The sequence below is a fragment of the Zalophus californianus genome, chromosome 5, assembly GCF_009762305.2.
Source record: "Zalophus californianus isolate mZalCal1 chromosome 5, mZalCal1.pri.v2, whole genome shotgun sequence".
NCBI lineage: Eukaryota > Metazoa > Chordata > Mammalia > Carnivora > Otariidae > Zalophus > Zalophus californianus.
In genome coordinates this window covers 59617430-59636295 of record NC_045599.1, presented here as the reverse complement: position 1 = coordinate 59636295, position 18866 = coordinate 59617430, and the positions used below count along the sequence as shown (strand labels likewise).

Here is an 18866-nt window from a genome sequence, read left to right as displayed (position 1 = left end):
TCAAATAAATAAATAAATAAATAAATAAATTAATTAATTAATTAAATTAAATTAAAATTACTTTAAAGACCAGTCTATAACTTTCCTTTCAGAATCTATGTTCAAAATCCAAAAGTGTTTCTCTTCCCTAAAAAAAGAACATATGAAGGTGATGTTACTGAAATGATTTTCACTCATCTAAGATTTAAAATGTGTCCAGGGGCATCTGGCTGGCTCAGTTAGTAGAATACCTGACTCTGGATCTCGGGGTTGTGAGTTCGTGCCCCACGTTGGGGGTAGAGATTACTTGAAAATAAAATCTTTTTAAAAAAAATATGTGCTTCCCTCTTAGATGAACTGTGATACAAATCCCTTGGAAGCTGGACTGGAATATTTTATAAAGCTAAACAAGGTATGTTTATATTCCAAAGTGTTCTTGAAGTAATTCTTAAAATTATGAGGCTGTTTTGTGACAGAGCCATGCTTTAAAATTTAACCAAGTGTGATTATAGGACAAATGAGTTGAACATAAATACTAAGCATTGCTCAGGTGCTTTGTATTGAGCTTTTGTCAAAATTAGGTATCAGTTCAAACTATTGCAGTGTGCTTGTAGATGTAGGATAGCAGAATCCAGCAACTTTAGAGACTAAATCTAAATTCTGGGATAAAAATTACTAAGGAGAAGATGTCAGTAGGCATTCTTATCAATCCTGGTGATTTGTGAAGTCACACGTTAACTCATCAAAAATACAGCATTAATTTTCCCTCCCTGGGTGCTCACAGCATAAAGCAGCTTCCCCTCAGCAGATCTATCCATCTGCTTATTAGGCACTTTTATATGTAAATGCAACATTTCAAATGTGTTCAGCAGAAAATGGGTATTTACTGAGAAGCCAATACAAATATGATAACTGATATTAACAGTCCAAAGGGAATCCCTACATTAGTAGTTCTCAAAGTGTGGGCCTCAGACAGAGCATCAGCATCACCTGGGAGCTTGTGAGAAATGCAAATTCTCAGATCTCACCCCAGACCTGCTAAGTCAGAATCTCTGGGAGTCAGGCCAAGAAACCTGTGTTTTAATTAGCTGCAGGGGATTCTGATGCACCTAGTTTGAGAAGCACCATCCTACATAATTATTGTGGGAAAGCACATTTATCACCACCTAGGTCATCTGTACAAGTCCTAAAGTTATAAATGAAGTGATCCTATTGTTATGGACTGAATCACTGTGTCCCTCGAAAATTCCTATGTTGAAGTCCTAATCCCCATGTGATGCTAGTTGGAGGTGGGGCCTTTGGTAGGTAATCAGGTTTAGGTGAAATCATGAAGGTGGGGTCTCCACGATGGAATTAGTGTTCTCACAAGAACGGGAAGACGCGGGGCTCGCTTTCTGTCCGCATTGTGAGGCCACGGTGATAAAGTAGCTGCGAACCAGAAAGAGAACGCTCACGGGGGAGCTGAATTGGCCAGCGCCTCGGTCTTTGACTTTCCAGCCCCCAGAATGGTGAGAAATAATTTCCCGTAGTTAAAGCCACCTAGTTTGTGATATTTCGTTACAGCAGCCTGAGCTGACTCAAACACCCACCGAGTAGTGTCTTAGTTACTGGAAAAGAACTTAACAGCGATGCAGTTAGTGGAAATATTGGAGAGGACAACAGCTGTTGCTGTGTGGGATACTTGTTAGAATTCCAGAAATAAACTGTCCTGTTGAGGTGCCAGTAAGCGAAAGTAAAGGCCGTTTTCCCATTCTGTGGAACTATGTGACCACATGCATATGAGTCAGGCTAAGGAAACTTTTTTTTAATGCTCCTGCCTCAAGTTCCCAAATTCTGAGCTAAGCTATTAACATAATCATGTATATTTATAGTATTGGGTTTTAGGAAAGAGAACCTCCTTAAGGGTTTTAAAGGGAATATCTTTCTGTACGTTTTCCCTATGACTTTTATTTTTATGATGTACCATCTGCCTCCAGACCAGAGAAAGCAGGTGCTTGGAATTTGGGCAGACCTTTGCAGCAGATTGCTCCTTCTGATAACAGAAGTCTTGGTTTAGCTGTTTAAAACAAGGATAAAAATGGCCTGACTCTTGAAAGCACTAAAGTTCTGTTGTTGGTCACCAATAGGTAAATAGATAACTGACTCTCTTGCTTCACAGTGTTTGGGTATTATTGTTTGGGGAGAAGGCATAGATAAATGAGCTCTTTGTGTTGAAATTGGGTTTTTGAAACTCCCTTTATGATTATAAGCAGGTGTGGATTGTGTATTTATTAGTTCCTTTAAATTATTTAACCAAAGCCCAGCTCAGAACTAAGCTGTTTAACAGATAATGATTTTGGTTTATGGTATGCTTTTTATGATTTCTGGATTGTTGGTTCTCATTTTGGTGTCACAGAGTTCATTTCTAATGCTGTCATGGGGTGAGGGTCCATGCAGCCCAAGGACCTGGACCTGAGCTAGTCTCTTTCAATTATGTGGACTCGGGTGGTTCGTGGTTACCCTATTGACACTAGCCAATTTCCAGGACTGGCGACTAGGTTGAATCCACGACGTCCAGATCCAATACAGTGGTTTCACAACAACTTCACCTTTGTTTTGTAGCAGTCTATAATATGAAACAGGCTTCTGAAAAGCTAACATTGTAAGCTACACTGTGTAACTTAATAATTCCATTCTGTGCCTAAAAACAAAAATGTTACCAATCTGGCTTCAAACTACATTATAAAGAATATATAATGCGAGTTCAAATTGCTTTGGAAAGTTCATGATCTATGAAAACTGAAGCAGTAGCTAAGACAGAGGAATGTTGATATTCCAGAAAGATACCAATAAAAACAAAATTTAAGAAAATCCTAGTGTTTTACAAGTGTTTAAAATCCTTTTCTTTCATTCCCTTTGAAGCAAATGTATAGAATTCCCTGCTTGGCCCTTAAGTGTTTATAAGCCATAATAGGAAGAAAATTACTGTAGGATACAGGCTGTGTGGGAGCAAGGAGGGCCCCCGGAGATGGCTCAGTACCACCTCGTTTGAGGGAGAGGAAACAGAAGCACAGAGAGGTGAAGTGACCTCTGACCTCACCGTAGAGCTTTCTCACCTACCACTTTCCCCAACAAGGTCCTTTCCCATCCTAGGCTAATCAGCCTTGAATAATTGCCCAGCCATGTTTTTCTGGCAACATAATCCTAAAATATGCATGCATTACATTTTATTGATTAATGCCTCCCACGGTCATGTTTTTGTTGTAACTGATTTCGTATTTTATTGTAGGATCTGTGTAGCCCCTTTAGCCACACTCAGAAGGAAAATGGGTGGCTGAGGAGATGGGCCATCAGGCGTCTTTAGAGAGAACTGTGTTCTTGTCAAAACCGGTAGGAGAGTAAGGGAAAAAAAAAAATGGAGTATTGAGAAATCTTAGATGGCCAAGGAAGACAGTGCGTGGTACTTGCCAGCCTTACTTCTGAGAGTCGTTTAAGCTACAGCCTTCCGGTGGCGTGGGCTAGGAGCATTCTTCTTCCTGGTCAACATTGAGGAAGTACTATTTATTAAACACCTGGCGAGACCGCAGGTCTAACAGTTTCTGAAGACCTAAATCCTGATGGCTCTCCAATCTCAGGAGGCTTGAAATGAATGGTATTTCAGGAACTAAAACTGTAGGACACATTGTTAATATTCTGAAACCATCAGTGGGCTCCAGCAGGGTCGTGTAGCCATACACAACAGTGCCATCTTGTGGAGAGTGAGCACAGAGCCTGGGAAGGAACCATTAACTAGAGCTGTGATACTGGCAAAAAGAATTGAATAGATATTTTGAAATCTCCTCAACTAAAATCCCTTTACCTGAAACAACTTATATCATCATTATTAATGGTATTGTAATTCCAAAAGAAGCTATTTCTTCAGAAAAATTAGTGGTTCTCGTTTTTGTTTTTGTTTTTGTTTTTTTTAGTTAGAAATAAAGGGCATTAACCACGAGCAAAAGTCAGCTGCCTTAGGATGGAATCATACGTAGTATTGGAATTTTCCTCTTGGAAATACTGAATCTTTGTTCATTTAGAGAGAACCTCAGCCAAGATTCAGAGACTGAAGTACAAATATAACATGTTTGAGCAGATTAGGAGAATTTTTAAAAGATATCCTCCATCCCCAGTTTCGTTTTTTCCCTCACTTACTGTATCATAGGCTTCTAACCAGTAGAAACAGAATAAAGTCATGATAACTGATGTGGGAAACAAAGGCAAAAGAAAAATGATTAAATTTCCGTACTATCTACAACCCATTGACAAGTCCGTGGAACAGGCAGAGTGACCTTCCTCTAGGGACTCAGCTGCCTCGATGTTAATTCTTTGCTAAGGGCAAAAGCCAATCTTAGCCCAACCTCCAGGACCCTGTAAGTCTACTTTAACATATAAAAATCCCTTTGGAAACTTCCTTTATCTCTACCCCCCAAGATACATGTTGGCAATCATCCCCCAAGCAAATGACCCACTGATATATCTCATGACTGAGGTTTTTTTTTTTTTTTTTAAGATTTTGTTTATCCATTTGACAGCACAAGCAGGGGTAGTGGCAGGCAGAGGGAGAAGCAGGCTCCCCACGGAGCAAGGAGCTCCATGCGGGGCTCAATCCCAGGACCCCGGGATCATGACCCGAGCCAAAGGCAGATGCCTAACCTACTCAGCCACCTGGGCACCCCTCATGACTGAGTTTTTACTAAACAGTAATAAATGACCTTTTCCCAACAATAGCTAACCCCCTCAAGGGCCTGGAAACCTTGCTTCCAAAATTCCTTAGAGACTTATGCTATCCCTAACCCCCTCCCAACTTGAAAGTATATAAAACATTTTTTTTTAAAGATTTTATTTATTTGAGAAAGAGCATGAGAGGAAGGAGGGTCAGAGGGAGAAGTAGACTCCCCACAGAGCTGGGAGCCTGACTCGGGACTCGATCCCAGGACTCCAGGGTCATGACCTGAGCCGAAGGCAGTTGCTTAACCAACTGAGCCACCCAAGTGCCCTCCCAACTTGAAAGTATATAATGGGCCGCTCCTCATGACCCCAGCACAGCTCTTTCTGCCTACGGGTTCTGTCCCTGTGCTTTAATAAAACCACCTTTTTGCACCAAACACGTCTCAAGAATTCTTTCCTGGCTGTCAGCTTTGAACCCTAACATCTTTTCCTACATCAGTAACAGCAAGGTAGAAGTCAGTGTTCATAGAAAATACAGCATTTCTCTTTGAGGAAAAATTATTTGAAGCATAACTAGTAAGCAAAACAAAAAGAGGCAAAGCATCACCAGGCTTACTACATTCTTACAATTCAGTAAGTGTTAACATTATTAAAACATCAAAGTGGAAATAAATCACTGTTCACAAACAAGTTAGAAAGGAATTTCTAATGCATGGTGTAAGTACCCAACTCTGGGGAAATTTTAGGTATTATGGTAATAGGGATTGAGGCAGAAAATTTTCAGTGACTCTCAGTCTTGGCTGTACGTTAGAATCATCTGGAGTATGTCTTTTAAATCATGTAATGCTTAAATCTGAGGTTCATGCTGCAACCCAGATCAATTTAAAAATCTCTCGAGGTAGCGATTCAGGCATCAGTGTTTTGTTGTGTTTTTAATTCCCTAGGTAATTCTAAAGAAGCTTGAGGGTGACTGTGCTAGACCAATGCTTTTCAGTGGGCTGTATATTATTACCATCATGGAGAACTTAAAAATTGCCCTTCCTCCAGTGGTTCTCAAGTGTGGTTCACAGACTACCAGCACCCGTGTTACCTAGGGATTGGTTAGAAATGCACGTCATTGAGTACCATCCCCAAATCAGAAACTCTGGCGATGGGGCCCAATAACCCGTTTTAAGAAGCCCTCCAGGTGGTTCTGATGCTCGCTCAAGTTTGAGAACACTGACCTACCCCCAAACCATTTGGATTAACTCTGGGGGTAGGGTCTGTGTTTCTTGGTTTTATTATACAGTGAAGATTGACAACCACTCTCTCAGTTCTTTAGCCTTACTCCTGCTGTGCTCTGGTCAGTAAACAGGAGAATGGCAAGACAGCTGGATTGGTCAGAGGAAGGCGCTATAGAATCTGTAGTGAACTGGAAGTAAGTAAATCTGTGCCATCCTCTGGCTAGGGTGCAGTTAATATATCCTGCCCCAAATCTATGTAGCTCTCTTGTGCATGTGCATTTTTTTGTTTTTTATTTTTGTTTTTTTTTAGTTGAGCAGTAAATGATTTTTTTAAAAGGTCACCAAATTCTAGCTGCATGGCCTTGGGAGAGCCATTTAATTTCATTTTGCTCCTGAGACTGCTAGTCTATAAAATGAGGGCTCCCTTATAAGTCTAAAAACCTATGAAGTACCACCTAGCAGAGTAGTTGAAGACTCTGGTATGGTGTCCATATGAACTGTGACATTTAATTAAGCCATCCTTATTCCCCTACTCATTTCCATCGCTAAATGATAAAGGAAAAACCAAAGGAAAGAAAAAAAGAAGTAAAACCTAGGCTGAGAGAGTTTATCATTCATGAAACATTTGCCAAGAGTGTATTAAACTAACAGCCATTGAATCAGTATCCTCCTATACATCCAATTTCTGATAGGAAACAATACTCTGTTTCTACCCTAAAAGCTTAAATGTGCTGTTCAGCTGCCTGCTTTAAAATCTGCAAGTCTATGGAAACCCTCATCTAGGAATAAATTGAAGTAATTCTTTAGATTGCTTTTATTAATTACTTTTTAACAGCTTAATTAAACATGCAATAAATGGACATAGTGAAAGTGTGCCATTTGCTAAGTTTTAATGCAAGTATACACGTGTGAAACCCTGACCACTGAGGGCGGTGAACCCGTCCCACACCCCCGGAAGTTGTTTCAGGTCTCTTTGCAGTCCCTACCTCCCAACCCTCCCTACACCCCCACCTACTCCCCAAGGAACTTTTTGTCACGATACACCACTTTGCGTTCTCTGGAGTCTTACGTGAATGGAATCCTACAATATTTACTTTGGTTTTGGTCTTCATTCTTTCACTCTGGCACAATTAGTTTTTTTTTTTTTTTTAATTTTTTTTCTGGCACAATTAGTTTGAGCCTCATCTGTATTATATGTATCAATAATTCCTTCCTTTTACTACTAAGTAGGTTTCCATTGTGTGTATTAGTACAGTTTGTTTACACACTCGATGAACTTTGGGGTTATTTCCAGCTTAGCACTTTTCTCTTGGGTAATTAGGAGTGTAATGGCTGAATAAAGTGGCAGATGTTATGTCAACATTTTAAGGAACTGTTGCACAAAGTGGTGTACCATTTTATATTTAATATTCCCACCAGCAGTCCATTCGAGTTTCAGTTCCTCCACCATATCCTCACCAAACACTTGTCATGGTTAGTCTTCTTAACTTCCCATACTCGATGAGATAAGTAGATGGGTCCCATGGATTTGATTTCCTCAATGACTTGATTTTGAAAATCTTTTTATGTGCCTGTCCACCATTCCTGTTTCTTCCTTTTTGAAGTGTCTGGTCAGGTCTCTTATTTTTCATAGGGTTGTTTTTTTTGAAAATTCCTAATGTATCCTAGGTACAAGTCCTTTATTAGACACATACTTTGCAAATATTTTTTCCTAGTCTGTCTTATCATCTAATAGTGGCTTTCAAAGAACGGAAGTTTTTAATTTTTCAATTTTTAAAGTTATAATAAACTTGTTCTTATGGATTATGTTTTTGATGTTGTATTAAGAAATCTTTGCCTAACCCAGTCATAAAATTTTTTGCTGTTTTTCTCCTAGAGGTCTTACCAACTTTTTATGATTAGGCCTATTATATATTTTTAGTTAATTTTTGTATCTAGTTCTAGACGGGCATTGAAGTTATTTTTTAGCATATAGACATGGAGTTTCTAGTACCATTTGTTGAAAAGAATGCACATTCTGAACTGCATCACCTATGTACCTTTGTCAAATTTATTTTTTATTTTTTATTTTTTTTAAAGATTTTATTTATTTATTCATGAGAGACAGAAGGGGGGGAGAGAGAGAGAGAAGCAGAGGGAGAAGCAGGCTCCCAAGGAGCAGGGAGCCCGATGCGGGACTCGATCCCAGGACCTCGGGATCATGACCTGAGCCGAAGGCAGATGCTTAACCATCTGAGCCACCCAGGCGCCCTACCTTTGTCAAATTTAAAGTCCATATGTGTTGAGGACAATTTCTGGACTCTCTTATTGGACTCTGTTGACTTATAGGTTTTTCTTGTTTCCAATAGCATATTGTATTGATTACTGTAGCTTGAATCAGGTTGTGGTAGCCTTGCAATTGTGTTCTTTTTAGGTTGTTTTAGTTTTCTGAGGTCCTTTGAATTTCCACAAATTTTAGCATCAGCTTGTCAATTTATCAAAAACAAAAAAATCCTGCTGGAATTTTGACTGGAATTGCATTGCATCCGTAGGTCAGTTCAAGTCTTCCAACTCATGAACAAGCTATATCTCTCCCTTTACTTTGGTAATTTTTAATTTCAAAAATATTTTGTAGTTTGCAGACTTTGCATATCTTTTTAAAGGTTTATCCTTAAATATTTCATATTGATAACTCTTTACATGGTAATTTTAATTTTCAGTATACTGCTAATATAAAGAAAACAGTTGGTTTTTATATATTGATCTTGTACTCTGCAACTTCACTAAACTCAGTAGAAGTTCTAGTACTTTTTTGTATTTTTTGTAGACCCCATTGTATTTTCTACATGGACAGTCATGCTGTGTACAAATAGTTTTTGTCTTTGCTAATTTAGATGCCTTTTTTTTTTCTTGCATTACCTTACTGACTAATACTTCCACTGGTTGAACTTTGAACGGTTAAATAGAATTGTTACTTGTTCCTGATCTTAGGTGGAAAGCCTTGAGTCTTTCATTATTGAATATGATGTTAGTTGTAGGTTTTTCATAGATGCTCTTTATCAGGTTGAGGGCATTCCTTTCTTTTTTTTATTCTGAATTACTGTTTTGCTAAAACGTCATTATAACATATATCAAAATATGCATAAAGTAGTAGAAAATAATATAACAAACATCCGAGTCCCCAATAACTTATTAAATCTTTATAATATTTCTGGGATTTGGGGTTTTAATAAGTGGGGTATCTTATTAGGTCCATAATGCCAAAGAAAACAGTTTTATCTTTTCTCACTGAATTTTATAATCAGTTTAAAATGTAGAATCCAATTCACAGTACAGAAAAGTATTCCAATTATTTCTTTACATAACATATTTATATATATCATAATATTAAAAGAAATACTAATCTAGAAAGTTTGAGTATAAAAATGATCAGTAATAACCAGTATTTAGTTTTATCACTTATTAATATTTTTGTGTTTGTTTTGATTATTTTTTTGATTTAAATGTTAACATATTACAGATAATACTAAATTTTTATTTCACTTTATTCTCACTGCTTCCCTTCCCTATTCCAAGTTCCTTTTTTTTTTTTTTTAATTTTTTTGTAAGTAAGCCCTATACCCAGTGTGGGTCTGGAACCCATGACCCCAAGATCAAGAGTCACCATGCTCCACCAAGTGAGCCACCCAGGTGGAGGGCATTCCTTTCTATTCCTAGTGCTAAAAGTTTTGTTTTTAATCAGGACATGAAATTTTGGCAAATGTTTTTCTGCATCTATGGACATAATCATATGGTTTTTATTTTTTACTTTGTCAAGTGATGAATTACATTTATGAATACTCAAACATTAACCCAACTTTTCATTTTTTAAAAATTTTTAAAAAAGATTTTATCTTTTGACAGAGACAGCGAGAGAGGGAACACAAGCAGGGGAGTGGGAGAGGGAGAAGCAGGCTTCCTGCAGAGCAGGGAGCCCGATGCGGGGCTTGATCCCAGGACCCTGGGATCATGACCTGAGCCGAAGGCAGATGCTTAATGACTGAGTTTCGTCCATCTCACTGAATTGAATCTAAAAGTATCCAGGGAAAACAATAGAAAAAAATCCTGTGAATTTTTTGAAGACCCCAGCAAGAAAGATCTTGGATCCCCTGCTGAAGCCTCCTTTCTTTCTTTCCTTTCTTTTTTCTTTCTTTCTTTTCTTTCTTTTTTCTTTTCTTTCTTTTCTTTCGTTCTTCTTTTTTTTTTAAAGATTTATTTATTAGAGAGAAAATGAGCACAAGTGGGAGGGGCAGAGGGAGAGGAAGAGAGAATCCCAAGCAGACTCCATGCCAAGTGCAGAGCCTGATGCAGGACTAGATTCCATGACCCATGAGATCACGATCTGAGCCGAAACCAAGAGTTGGATGCTCAACCGACTGAGCCATCCAGGCACCCCCTGAAGCCTCATTTATTTACGGTTTTCCTGCTTCCTTTAATAATTATTTACTTTGCATTTAGGCTTGAGTGCTATACTTAAAACACCAAATGGGCAATTGTTCTTCACTCTAGTCTAGAAGTGAAAACTATTATGAAAAGTCTATATCATAATTATTGGTAATGCATTTAAACATAAAGTACATCTACCAAAGCCACAGGTCCATTCCAGTCCATGGTTTTCCTTTGGATTATTAGACTCAAAAGATGAAAAGTAAATATTCTCATTAAAATTGAATCTAGTAAAAGTCATAACGTACATGTAATGGAGGCTATTTTAGTTTTGAAAAATCTAGTTTGGTTTGAATGCTAACTAACCCAATTCTTGGCCTGGCTTAGAAAGAATATTTTAAATATTTTCTCCAGGTTTCTGTTCATCCCCTGCTTTCTTTTAGTTAAGAGGGTCGCTTTTCTAGTTTTATTAAAGACTTTTTTGAGAAAGAATACTTAACTGATGAGTGATTTTGGTTAGAAAATGTTAGGTGAATTTTCTTTTACATTGCTGAGAGCAGAGAATGAAAACCGTGTAGGTGGGAGTATTGGTTTCTAGCCAATAATAACAGACTTAAGTTGCTACACTAATAATTTAACATTTTGCTAATAAAGAGATATTGAAATTGTAGTCATTATAAACATATGTGGAATGTTAGTGGAAAAGGAAGGGAGAGTTGAGAAGCCTGAGTTCAAAGTTTGGTGCTAAACTCACTTCATCACCCCAGGCGAGACCCTTAAGCTTCCTGCCTGCTTAAAAGCTGTGATCCTAATGATGTGAAGTTGAAATGAATGGTCGTCTACTCTGCCTGGATGGGGTGGTGGGTCACTTGATTCACCCATAGATGAATGAACCCCTGTATGGCTTTATCAGTTTGAGTGTGAGACAAGCATGGACGTGCCTGATATTCATCAACTGAAGAAAGTTAAGATTTACACACACTGCAGCTTAGTAATGGCCACATGCTTGACAGAGGCATTCCTATCAGGCCTGTTTTTAAATTATCTCTGAGTCCCATTTAAAATAAGAAATGATTTGGGGCACCTGGGTGGCTCCATTGGTTAAGCATCCGACTCTTGATTTCGGCTCAGGTCATCATCCTCAGGGTTGTGAGATTGAGCCCTGCACTGGGCTCTGCACTCAGTGGGGAGTCGGCTTGAGACTCTATCTCCAATCTTCCTCTGCCTCCCACTGCACACTCTCTCTCTCTCTCTCAAATCTTTAAAAAAATTAAAGATAAACGTTTCAGTAAAGTACCGGGGGGACAAGTGGCAGAAGTGTGTCACCTGGATTTCCATCTCCACTCTGCCACTTACAGTGATAGGCGTCTAGCTGGTCTCTCCAGCTCTCCCCACACCTGTCAGCACAGGAACACGATTCTCCCACTGGTGCTGTACCTGGTTTCTAAGGGGACTTTCCTGGGATCCAGGATGTTACACTGATTGTCTTATTTATGTCTTTGGAAACTTTTGATAATTAGGTTAAAAGGCTTTTGGACAATTAAATGAAACTGATGATTTCCTTGAATTTTCTGATAGGTTTTGATTCCAAATAAATGGTATAGAAAGGTCCCGAACTAGGTTTTTATAATGTCCCTCCTGGTCTGTGAGAACCCACTGCCCTGACTCTCCGTATCAGTGGATACTGATACTGATACTGTACTTTACCACTACTTCTGTTAAATTCAACTTTAGCTACACATCTGCAAACTCTCCATGGACCTAAGAACCACAACCAAAAATATACCGGTTTAATTTATTTCATTCCCATGTGCTTTGGGGTAATAGAGTAGCTTCCCCTGCCAAGATTTGTTTGTTTAGAGAGAGGGGGAGAAAGAATAAGGGGAGAGGGAGAATCCCAAGCACACCCCCCCACCAAGTGGGGAGCCCAACATGGGGCTTGATCCCACGACCCCAAGATCACTATCTGAGCTAAAGCCAAGAGTCGGAGACTCAACCAACTGAGCCACCCAGGTGCTTTTAATAGAACTAATAAGATGAGTAATTATATTTCACGTAAAATCTTAATTTATCATCTTTGTGGATGTTATATTTAGAATATATTACAGATAGCTATTTTAATGACTCTTACTGCTTTTTAAAATTAATAAAAAACATAAGCCAGGGGCACCTGGGTGGCTCAGTTGGTTAAGCGACTGCCTTCGGCTCAGGTCATGATCCTGGAGTCCCGGGATCGAGTCCCGCATCGGGCTCCCTGCTCAGCAGGGAGTCTGCTTCTCCCTCTGACCCTCTTCCCTCTCATGCTCTCTGTCTCTCATTCTCTCTCTCTCAAATAAATAAATAAAAATCTTTAAAATAAATAAAAGCTTATCTTAAAAAAAAAGAACATAAGCCAAGACTATTTTTGAGCTATAGTCTCAGTGCCCCAGAAATGTATGTTTCTCAAATATATTAACAGCTATTATACAGTTAATTTGACAGTGACTCATTAAATATATTTCCGTTCACAGGTCATCCTGATAGCACCAATTTTAATCACAGCACTTCAGACATATTTTTCTTCTCTCATTCATAATTAAAATCTATGTAATAGAGTAAAATCTACAATCTTGGAAGAAAAACCAAGTAAAGGAGAATGCAATGGCATTGCCCCACTTTAAGTCTTTCCATGTCAGGCGCAAGGTTAGCTTGGGAAGGGAGAATGGTCTCCAGGGGCGACTGTTATTACCTTTTAATGGTGTTTTAAGTATGTGTTCCTAACTTTTAATTAGGTTTTTGTTGTTGTTAGTCTATTTTCATTCATGTCTGAGGGCAATATTGCTAACCAGATCACTTCCTAATTCAGGGATATGCAGATACAGATGTCAGATTTTATTAATAGTAACTTTCAGAGTGTTTTCAAATCCTCTTTTGTAGTACAAAAATACTGTGCAGTGAACATCATTCAAAACAGTCTCAGGACCCAGAAATAATTTAAAAGAACCGTTCCGTAGAGTATTTACATAAGCTATGCCCTGCAATGATAGACTCTAGGTATAGTCACTTTAAAAAATGTACAGATAAAATCTAAAGGTGGTGACTTGGTCTCCATGTAACTAAGCCTCGGGAAAGACCCTTAACTTGGTTGGGGCTTTCTCTTCCATAAAGTGGGCATAGAATTACTTCTCTCCTAGCAATGTCATGAGCATTAAAGGAGGTCATGAATGTTTATCCCTCAGCAGAGTGTTGGGCACATAGCAAGTGCCTCATAGATTGTAAATAGTACTTCATATTTATTTTCCCTGAATTTATTAATTTTTCTCTTCTAAAGGAAGTTTTCTGAGGTCCTCCCCCACTTTTCCTATTCCTTGTGATTTGCTGACATCTTATGCTCCTGCTTAGACTTGGGTTAAATTGTGGTTTTGGCAAAGGTGGAGTTAGCCGCCCCCGCCCCCCTTCTAGCACATCTAGTCCCTCTTACTCCACCACACATGCTTGGGTAGCTCTTGTCTAGCATCCCAAAGGGACCCAGTTCGTTCGTTCGTTCTTTTTTTTTTAATGGGTGAAAAAACTTACATTTAGCCAGATGGACTCATTTTAGATGATCCCAATTTTGTTGGCAACATCCAAAGCATCATAGTCAGGAGCCAATTGAACATATGCCTTCTATCAGGCCTGACCAGGGCATTGACCTTGGTCACATCAGTGTCCTAGAGCTTCTTCACAGCCTGTTTGATCTGGTGCTTATTGTTCTAGACATCTACAGTGAACACAAGTGTGCTGTCTTCTGTTTTCTTCATGGCTGACTCGTGGGCAGGGGGAACTTGATGGCATCATGGTCAAGCTGGTTTCTTCTGGAGGGATCCATTTCTTTCTTTCTTTTTAATTTTAAGATGTATTTATTAGAACAAGCAAGCGAGTGTGAGTGAGCGGTGGGGGGGAGGGGCAGAGAGCGAGGGAGAGAGAAAGGGAATCCCAAGCCAACTCTGAGAAGAGCATGGATGGAGCCTGACATGGGGCTCGAACTCAGGACCCTGAGATCATGACCCCAGCCGAAATCAAGAGTTGGATGCTCAGCCAACTGTGCCACCCAGGCGCCCCATGAAGGGACCCATTTCTGAAAGCTTTGGCTGTGGCCAGCTTTTGCCACAGGTGTAGCAGACATTGGCCTAAGTGGTTCAGGACTGGGCATGTTGTGATGTGGAGGGAAGGAGTCACATCTCCTCAGGGGCCTCCTAGAAGCCACAAGAACATACTCTGTCTCTGAATGCCTCTTGCCAAACACAGTTCCTGAACACAGCAGGGGCATAACAACAGTTGAGTAAATAATTGAAAGAAAACTCTCTAATACGGACTCAGGAAGACCCAAAACCTTCAAGATCTAAATGACTCCCTAACAGGGAAGATCAGATTCCATTACAGGAGATAAGGAAACTACTTAGGATCTCCTGGCACTCCCCAAATCACACAAACTAGCCCACTGGCTGCTCAGTATTGTTGTAAGATGCTTTTCCACACGAAGTGTAAGACTTTTTTTTTTCATTTTTACATTGATTTCTACATAGACAAGAACTCCAAAGAGCATCCCTTGTCACCATTTATCCACGATATCAAGTTGTCTTTTAAAAAGATAGAAAAATTTGTTCTTAAAGTTCTTTCTGTATTTAGAAATGTTTTAACTATAATGAACTTTGGTTTTGTTATTAGAACTGGTTCCGAACTCAGGTATGGCTGCTTGCCACTGGAAAGTCAATACTAGAGAGAGAAGAGGTGGTGGGAAATGAAGGTGCCTGCTTTCTTTAGGACTAACGTCCCAAAGCCCATCTTCCTGTGTTGGCAAAGGCAGAGGGTTTAAAGGGGAAAGTGAGGGACTTGGGTGGGGACAAGGGAAGCGGGTGCCCAGGTGGTTAGTTGTACATTGACATGACCCTGAACAGACTTGCTGGCATCAGCGGTAGCTGTTTACGAATGTGGTCAGGTCTTCTGGGAAAGTCTGGTCCTTCCCTCCTCAAGGCCAGTGGTCTGCAGATCTCAAGAAAAGTAGTTAGTAAGGCTACAGACTAAGGGACTTAAGTTGGCAAGCGAGGAGTGCATAAGCTTGAAGCCAGTTAACCCTTGAGACCTGTTGGAATGCTGTGACAGTTTCTTAAGACTTCTGTTATCATGAATTTATTCTACATACGAATTCAAATGAATCAGGTTTTTCTGTGGGTTGGTGGTTTTGTTTTTTTCCCCAGCAGTCCTGTCTTAAATAACATCGGGTCCAGCTGTCTTTGAATTTTTATTTGGCTTCATAATAAAGTTTTATAGTTGGTTCTCACCATCTGGATTACACTGGGGAAGGTAATCGGACTTTCATTTTACAATTATTTTAATCTTGGCCAATGGAAAACTTTCAGTTTCCTGTGAGGGTCAGCAATTTCAAGTTGCAATATCTATAGAAATCATACTTCACATAGAAGGTCCGAACCATAGAAGAGTGAACTGGGAGGTGTCAGGTAGAGGGTATGTGAGGACCCTTCCCACCGTTTCACTGAGAGGTTAAGGGGACTTACTGCACCCAACCCTAAATGTTTTGTGTGCAGAAGGAGCTGTGTAAATCCTAAATGTTGGTGGCAGAGGACATTTTTGGCATGAGATACTGTTTCCTTTCTTCTTTGGCCAATGAGGAAATTAAAGTTGCCTTTCTTCTTTCAGGAGAACTCTTTTGAGAATTTCCCCCCTCACACTGTAACCTCTAATTAAATCTCCTTTGTAGAGATGTAATTTGTATATCAAAGATCCCCCATTTCCCCGGTAAGATCAGAGATGCTTGTTTGGCTCCCTTATGTAGAAGCCTTAGGCCACACCCCTCCGGGGTCAGCCTTCTCTCCTTCCACTCTGACTGCGCTTGGCCTCTGACTAGTTTCTCACACTTACCCCATGTCCTTGGCATGCTGGTTAGGTAGAACTCTTTCTCCTTTATTAGCTAAGTGTCTCCCCTGAGGAGTCCTCACTCACCTGTTTGTTGTAGGTGAAGACTAATAAATATAGCAGTCCTGAAGTTTGCATGATTCCTACTTTTTTTTTAAAAAAAAAAAAACAAGCATGGACTCAAGGTTATCCCTAGAGCAATGTCACTCTCCCTTGTGTTACATTGGGAATAACCCTGAGTGTGCCCAGGGGAACACATTAGGAAGAGGAACGTCATCCATCATGTGTTGGATAGAAGGAGGAAAAACAAGGTTGAAAAGCGTAGTGTTAGAGGATAAGTTCTTTGATCAAAATGTACAGCTAACTTTGTAACCCACACAGGGCCTAGCATGATGTCTCAGACATAGAACAGTTAATACATTCCTGAATGAACTGAGTGCAATCCAACAGTTGACACATTTCTTGGATCACTATTCTAAAGAAGGAAAAAAAAGTGGAATATTTCGGGGGTGTTTTGACATCACATTTCAAAACCATGAATTTCCTTCTTGAAAGAGGCTTACTCTAGGTAGAAATTGAGTAGTACTTTGGTCACTACCATCCAGGAATGCTGTCCAGAGCCATTAGATCCAAGGGTCGCTTTCATAATCCACCATCGCAATAGCATGCCTTCTGTTTTTCTGCCTAGGTGGTTCTGGTAAAATTGTTATCACAAGTTATTACCCTTAAGTCTAACCTATTCTGAAGGAAAAGGTGGCTGATACTGTCATTTGAGGACTAAGAAATATTTGTCTAGATGTTTGATCCAGTCTGTATTTTTTTTTTTTTTTGATGTGTAATTGGCGAGAAAATCGCAAAGACAAATTTAAATGCTTGCATCTCTAACCTTGTCACGGTGTCTGAGCATTCATTCATCATCATTATCTTGGATTCCTGCAGCCAGCAGACTTCATAGGAAAGCAAGCACTGAAACAGATTAAAGCCAAGGGGCTGAAACGGAGACTGGTCTGCCTCACCTTGGCAACGGACGATGTTGATCCGGAGGGAAATGAAAGCATCTGGTATGATGGCAAGGTGAGTGCTGAGGACCTCATGGCCAGGGGCCACTGCAGCTTTTTTCCTTGTCTCTGTTTCCTTATAGAGTGTTTTTTAGGTTTGGTTTTGTTTTGTTTTTTGCTATTTATTTATCTATTGGTTGGGTGATACACTTTGATTTCTGAGCTGACATTCAAGAAACAGAAATCAGTTAACTGAAAGGAAAATTTTCTAAAACATCAACTTCTCTATGCTTTGATTAAAGAAAGTAAAACAAAGGACTTACAATGGACAATGAGGAAGGTAAAATTTAGAGGCTCAAATGATCTACTTGCTCACCAAGTCCCTATCTTTGAATGTAAGAGATGGATTTTATAAAAAAAAAAAAAAATTCTGGCATTCTAGTTTAGCTTCTAAGGGATCTTAGAGAAGGAAGTAATTCTAACCTTAGCACACCTGCAGAAAAAAAATTCCAAGTGAAAATCTCCATGACAACAGAGGGTAGAGCCTTAGAAAGTAAAGTGAAAGGTAGAAACCATTTAGTTCTTCAGAAAAGGTAAATGTGCCTTCTTCCCATTTGGGAATGTTTATTCTGTTGGCATTCAGTAAAACCAGATAATTTACCAGTAGAACTTCATGTCTTTGACTTTTTACAACTCTTTGTAAGACCAAGTTTGGTTTATGATTTTGCTGGGGTTTGGCTGGGGTTAGCAGGCAGATGGGGTACTCTCCCCTTAGACTAGGGGGTGAACACATGGCTATCAAGGCTCATTGCAACAGTTGTTCCCTGTTGAACAAGGTCTGCTTGGCCAATACCCAAAGACTCAGAGATTTGGGTCCATGGGTTTTTTCTCATGCCTCCTTGATCCTTGTTTTCATTTCCCTGTTCTCTTCAGTAAGAAAAAGAGCACTGGAGGGGGAGAAAGCCAGTGGCATCAAATCTCAGTCTCTGGATTACTAAAGAAATGGCCATGTGGGCTGAGGCATGGATCCATTTGATGTACAACTAACATGTACACAGTTTCTACTACGTGCTGGATAATTCTTATGCACTCATTTAATTTTACAACACCCCTCCCAGATAGGTATGGTCATCCCATTTTAGAGATGAGGCTTGGGGGTTCAGAGAAGTGAAGTAACTTGCTTGAGGTTGCACAGCTAGTGATGGACAGAACCAATTTCTGACCCGGGTATAGGTGGACTTTGCATTGCTTACCCTGCCTTCTAAGCCACGCTGAATACTCCAGTTTGCTGTCCTCTCTGTCTCTGCTCATGTCTCACTGTATTCTCTTCAGCACTTAAAGACCCACAGTTGTCCTACGTCCCAGAAGCAGGTGGATATTATTAGACCCTATGAAGCTAAGAGACTCTTCTCAGATTTCGAGCTCTTTCTTAAACACTTTACCCTTAATTGTGCTGAGTTCATTCTCTCTGAGCCTCTTACCTCACTGTCTCATCCTCTCGGTTCTAAATGTCTGGTTCAGACCTCTTTTCTTAATAGGCTTTTCCTCACACTTCACATTTGCCCAGGATTGCCAATGATAATCACCTCTGCCATTAGCTAGCTGCTTCGCTTGACCTGATCTTAGCCTCTCTGGGCCTCCATTTTCTCATCTACAAAATGATGAGATCATGTCTTAGGTTCTT

At 39.7% G+C, this 18866-nt stretch overlaps 1 protein-coding gene across 1 annotated transcript in view; it reads left to right on the top strand.

The window, feature by feature from the left end:
* Positions 1 to 18866, top strand: part of DMGDH (dimethylglycine dehydrogenase) — a 65821-nt gene that overhangs the window by 40642 nt on the left and 6313 nt on the right. Inside the window, exons 14-15 of the mRNA XM_027606860.2 lie at positions 332 to 391; positions 17124 to 17258. Coding sequence (XP_027462661.1) covers positions 332 to 391; positions 17124 to 17258 — 195 coding nt within the window. The remainder of the gene's footprint in view (positions 1 to 331; positions 392 to 17123; positions 17259 to 18866) is intronic.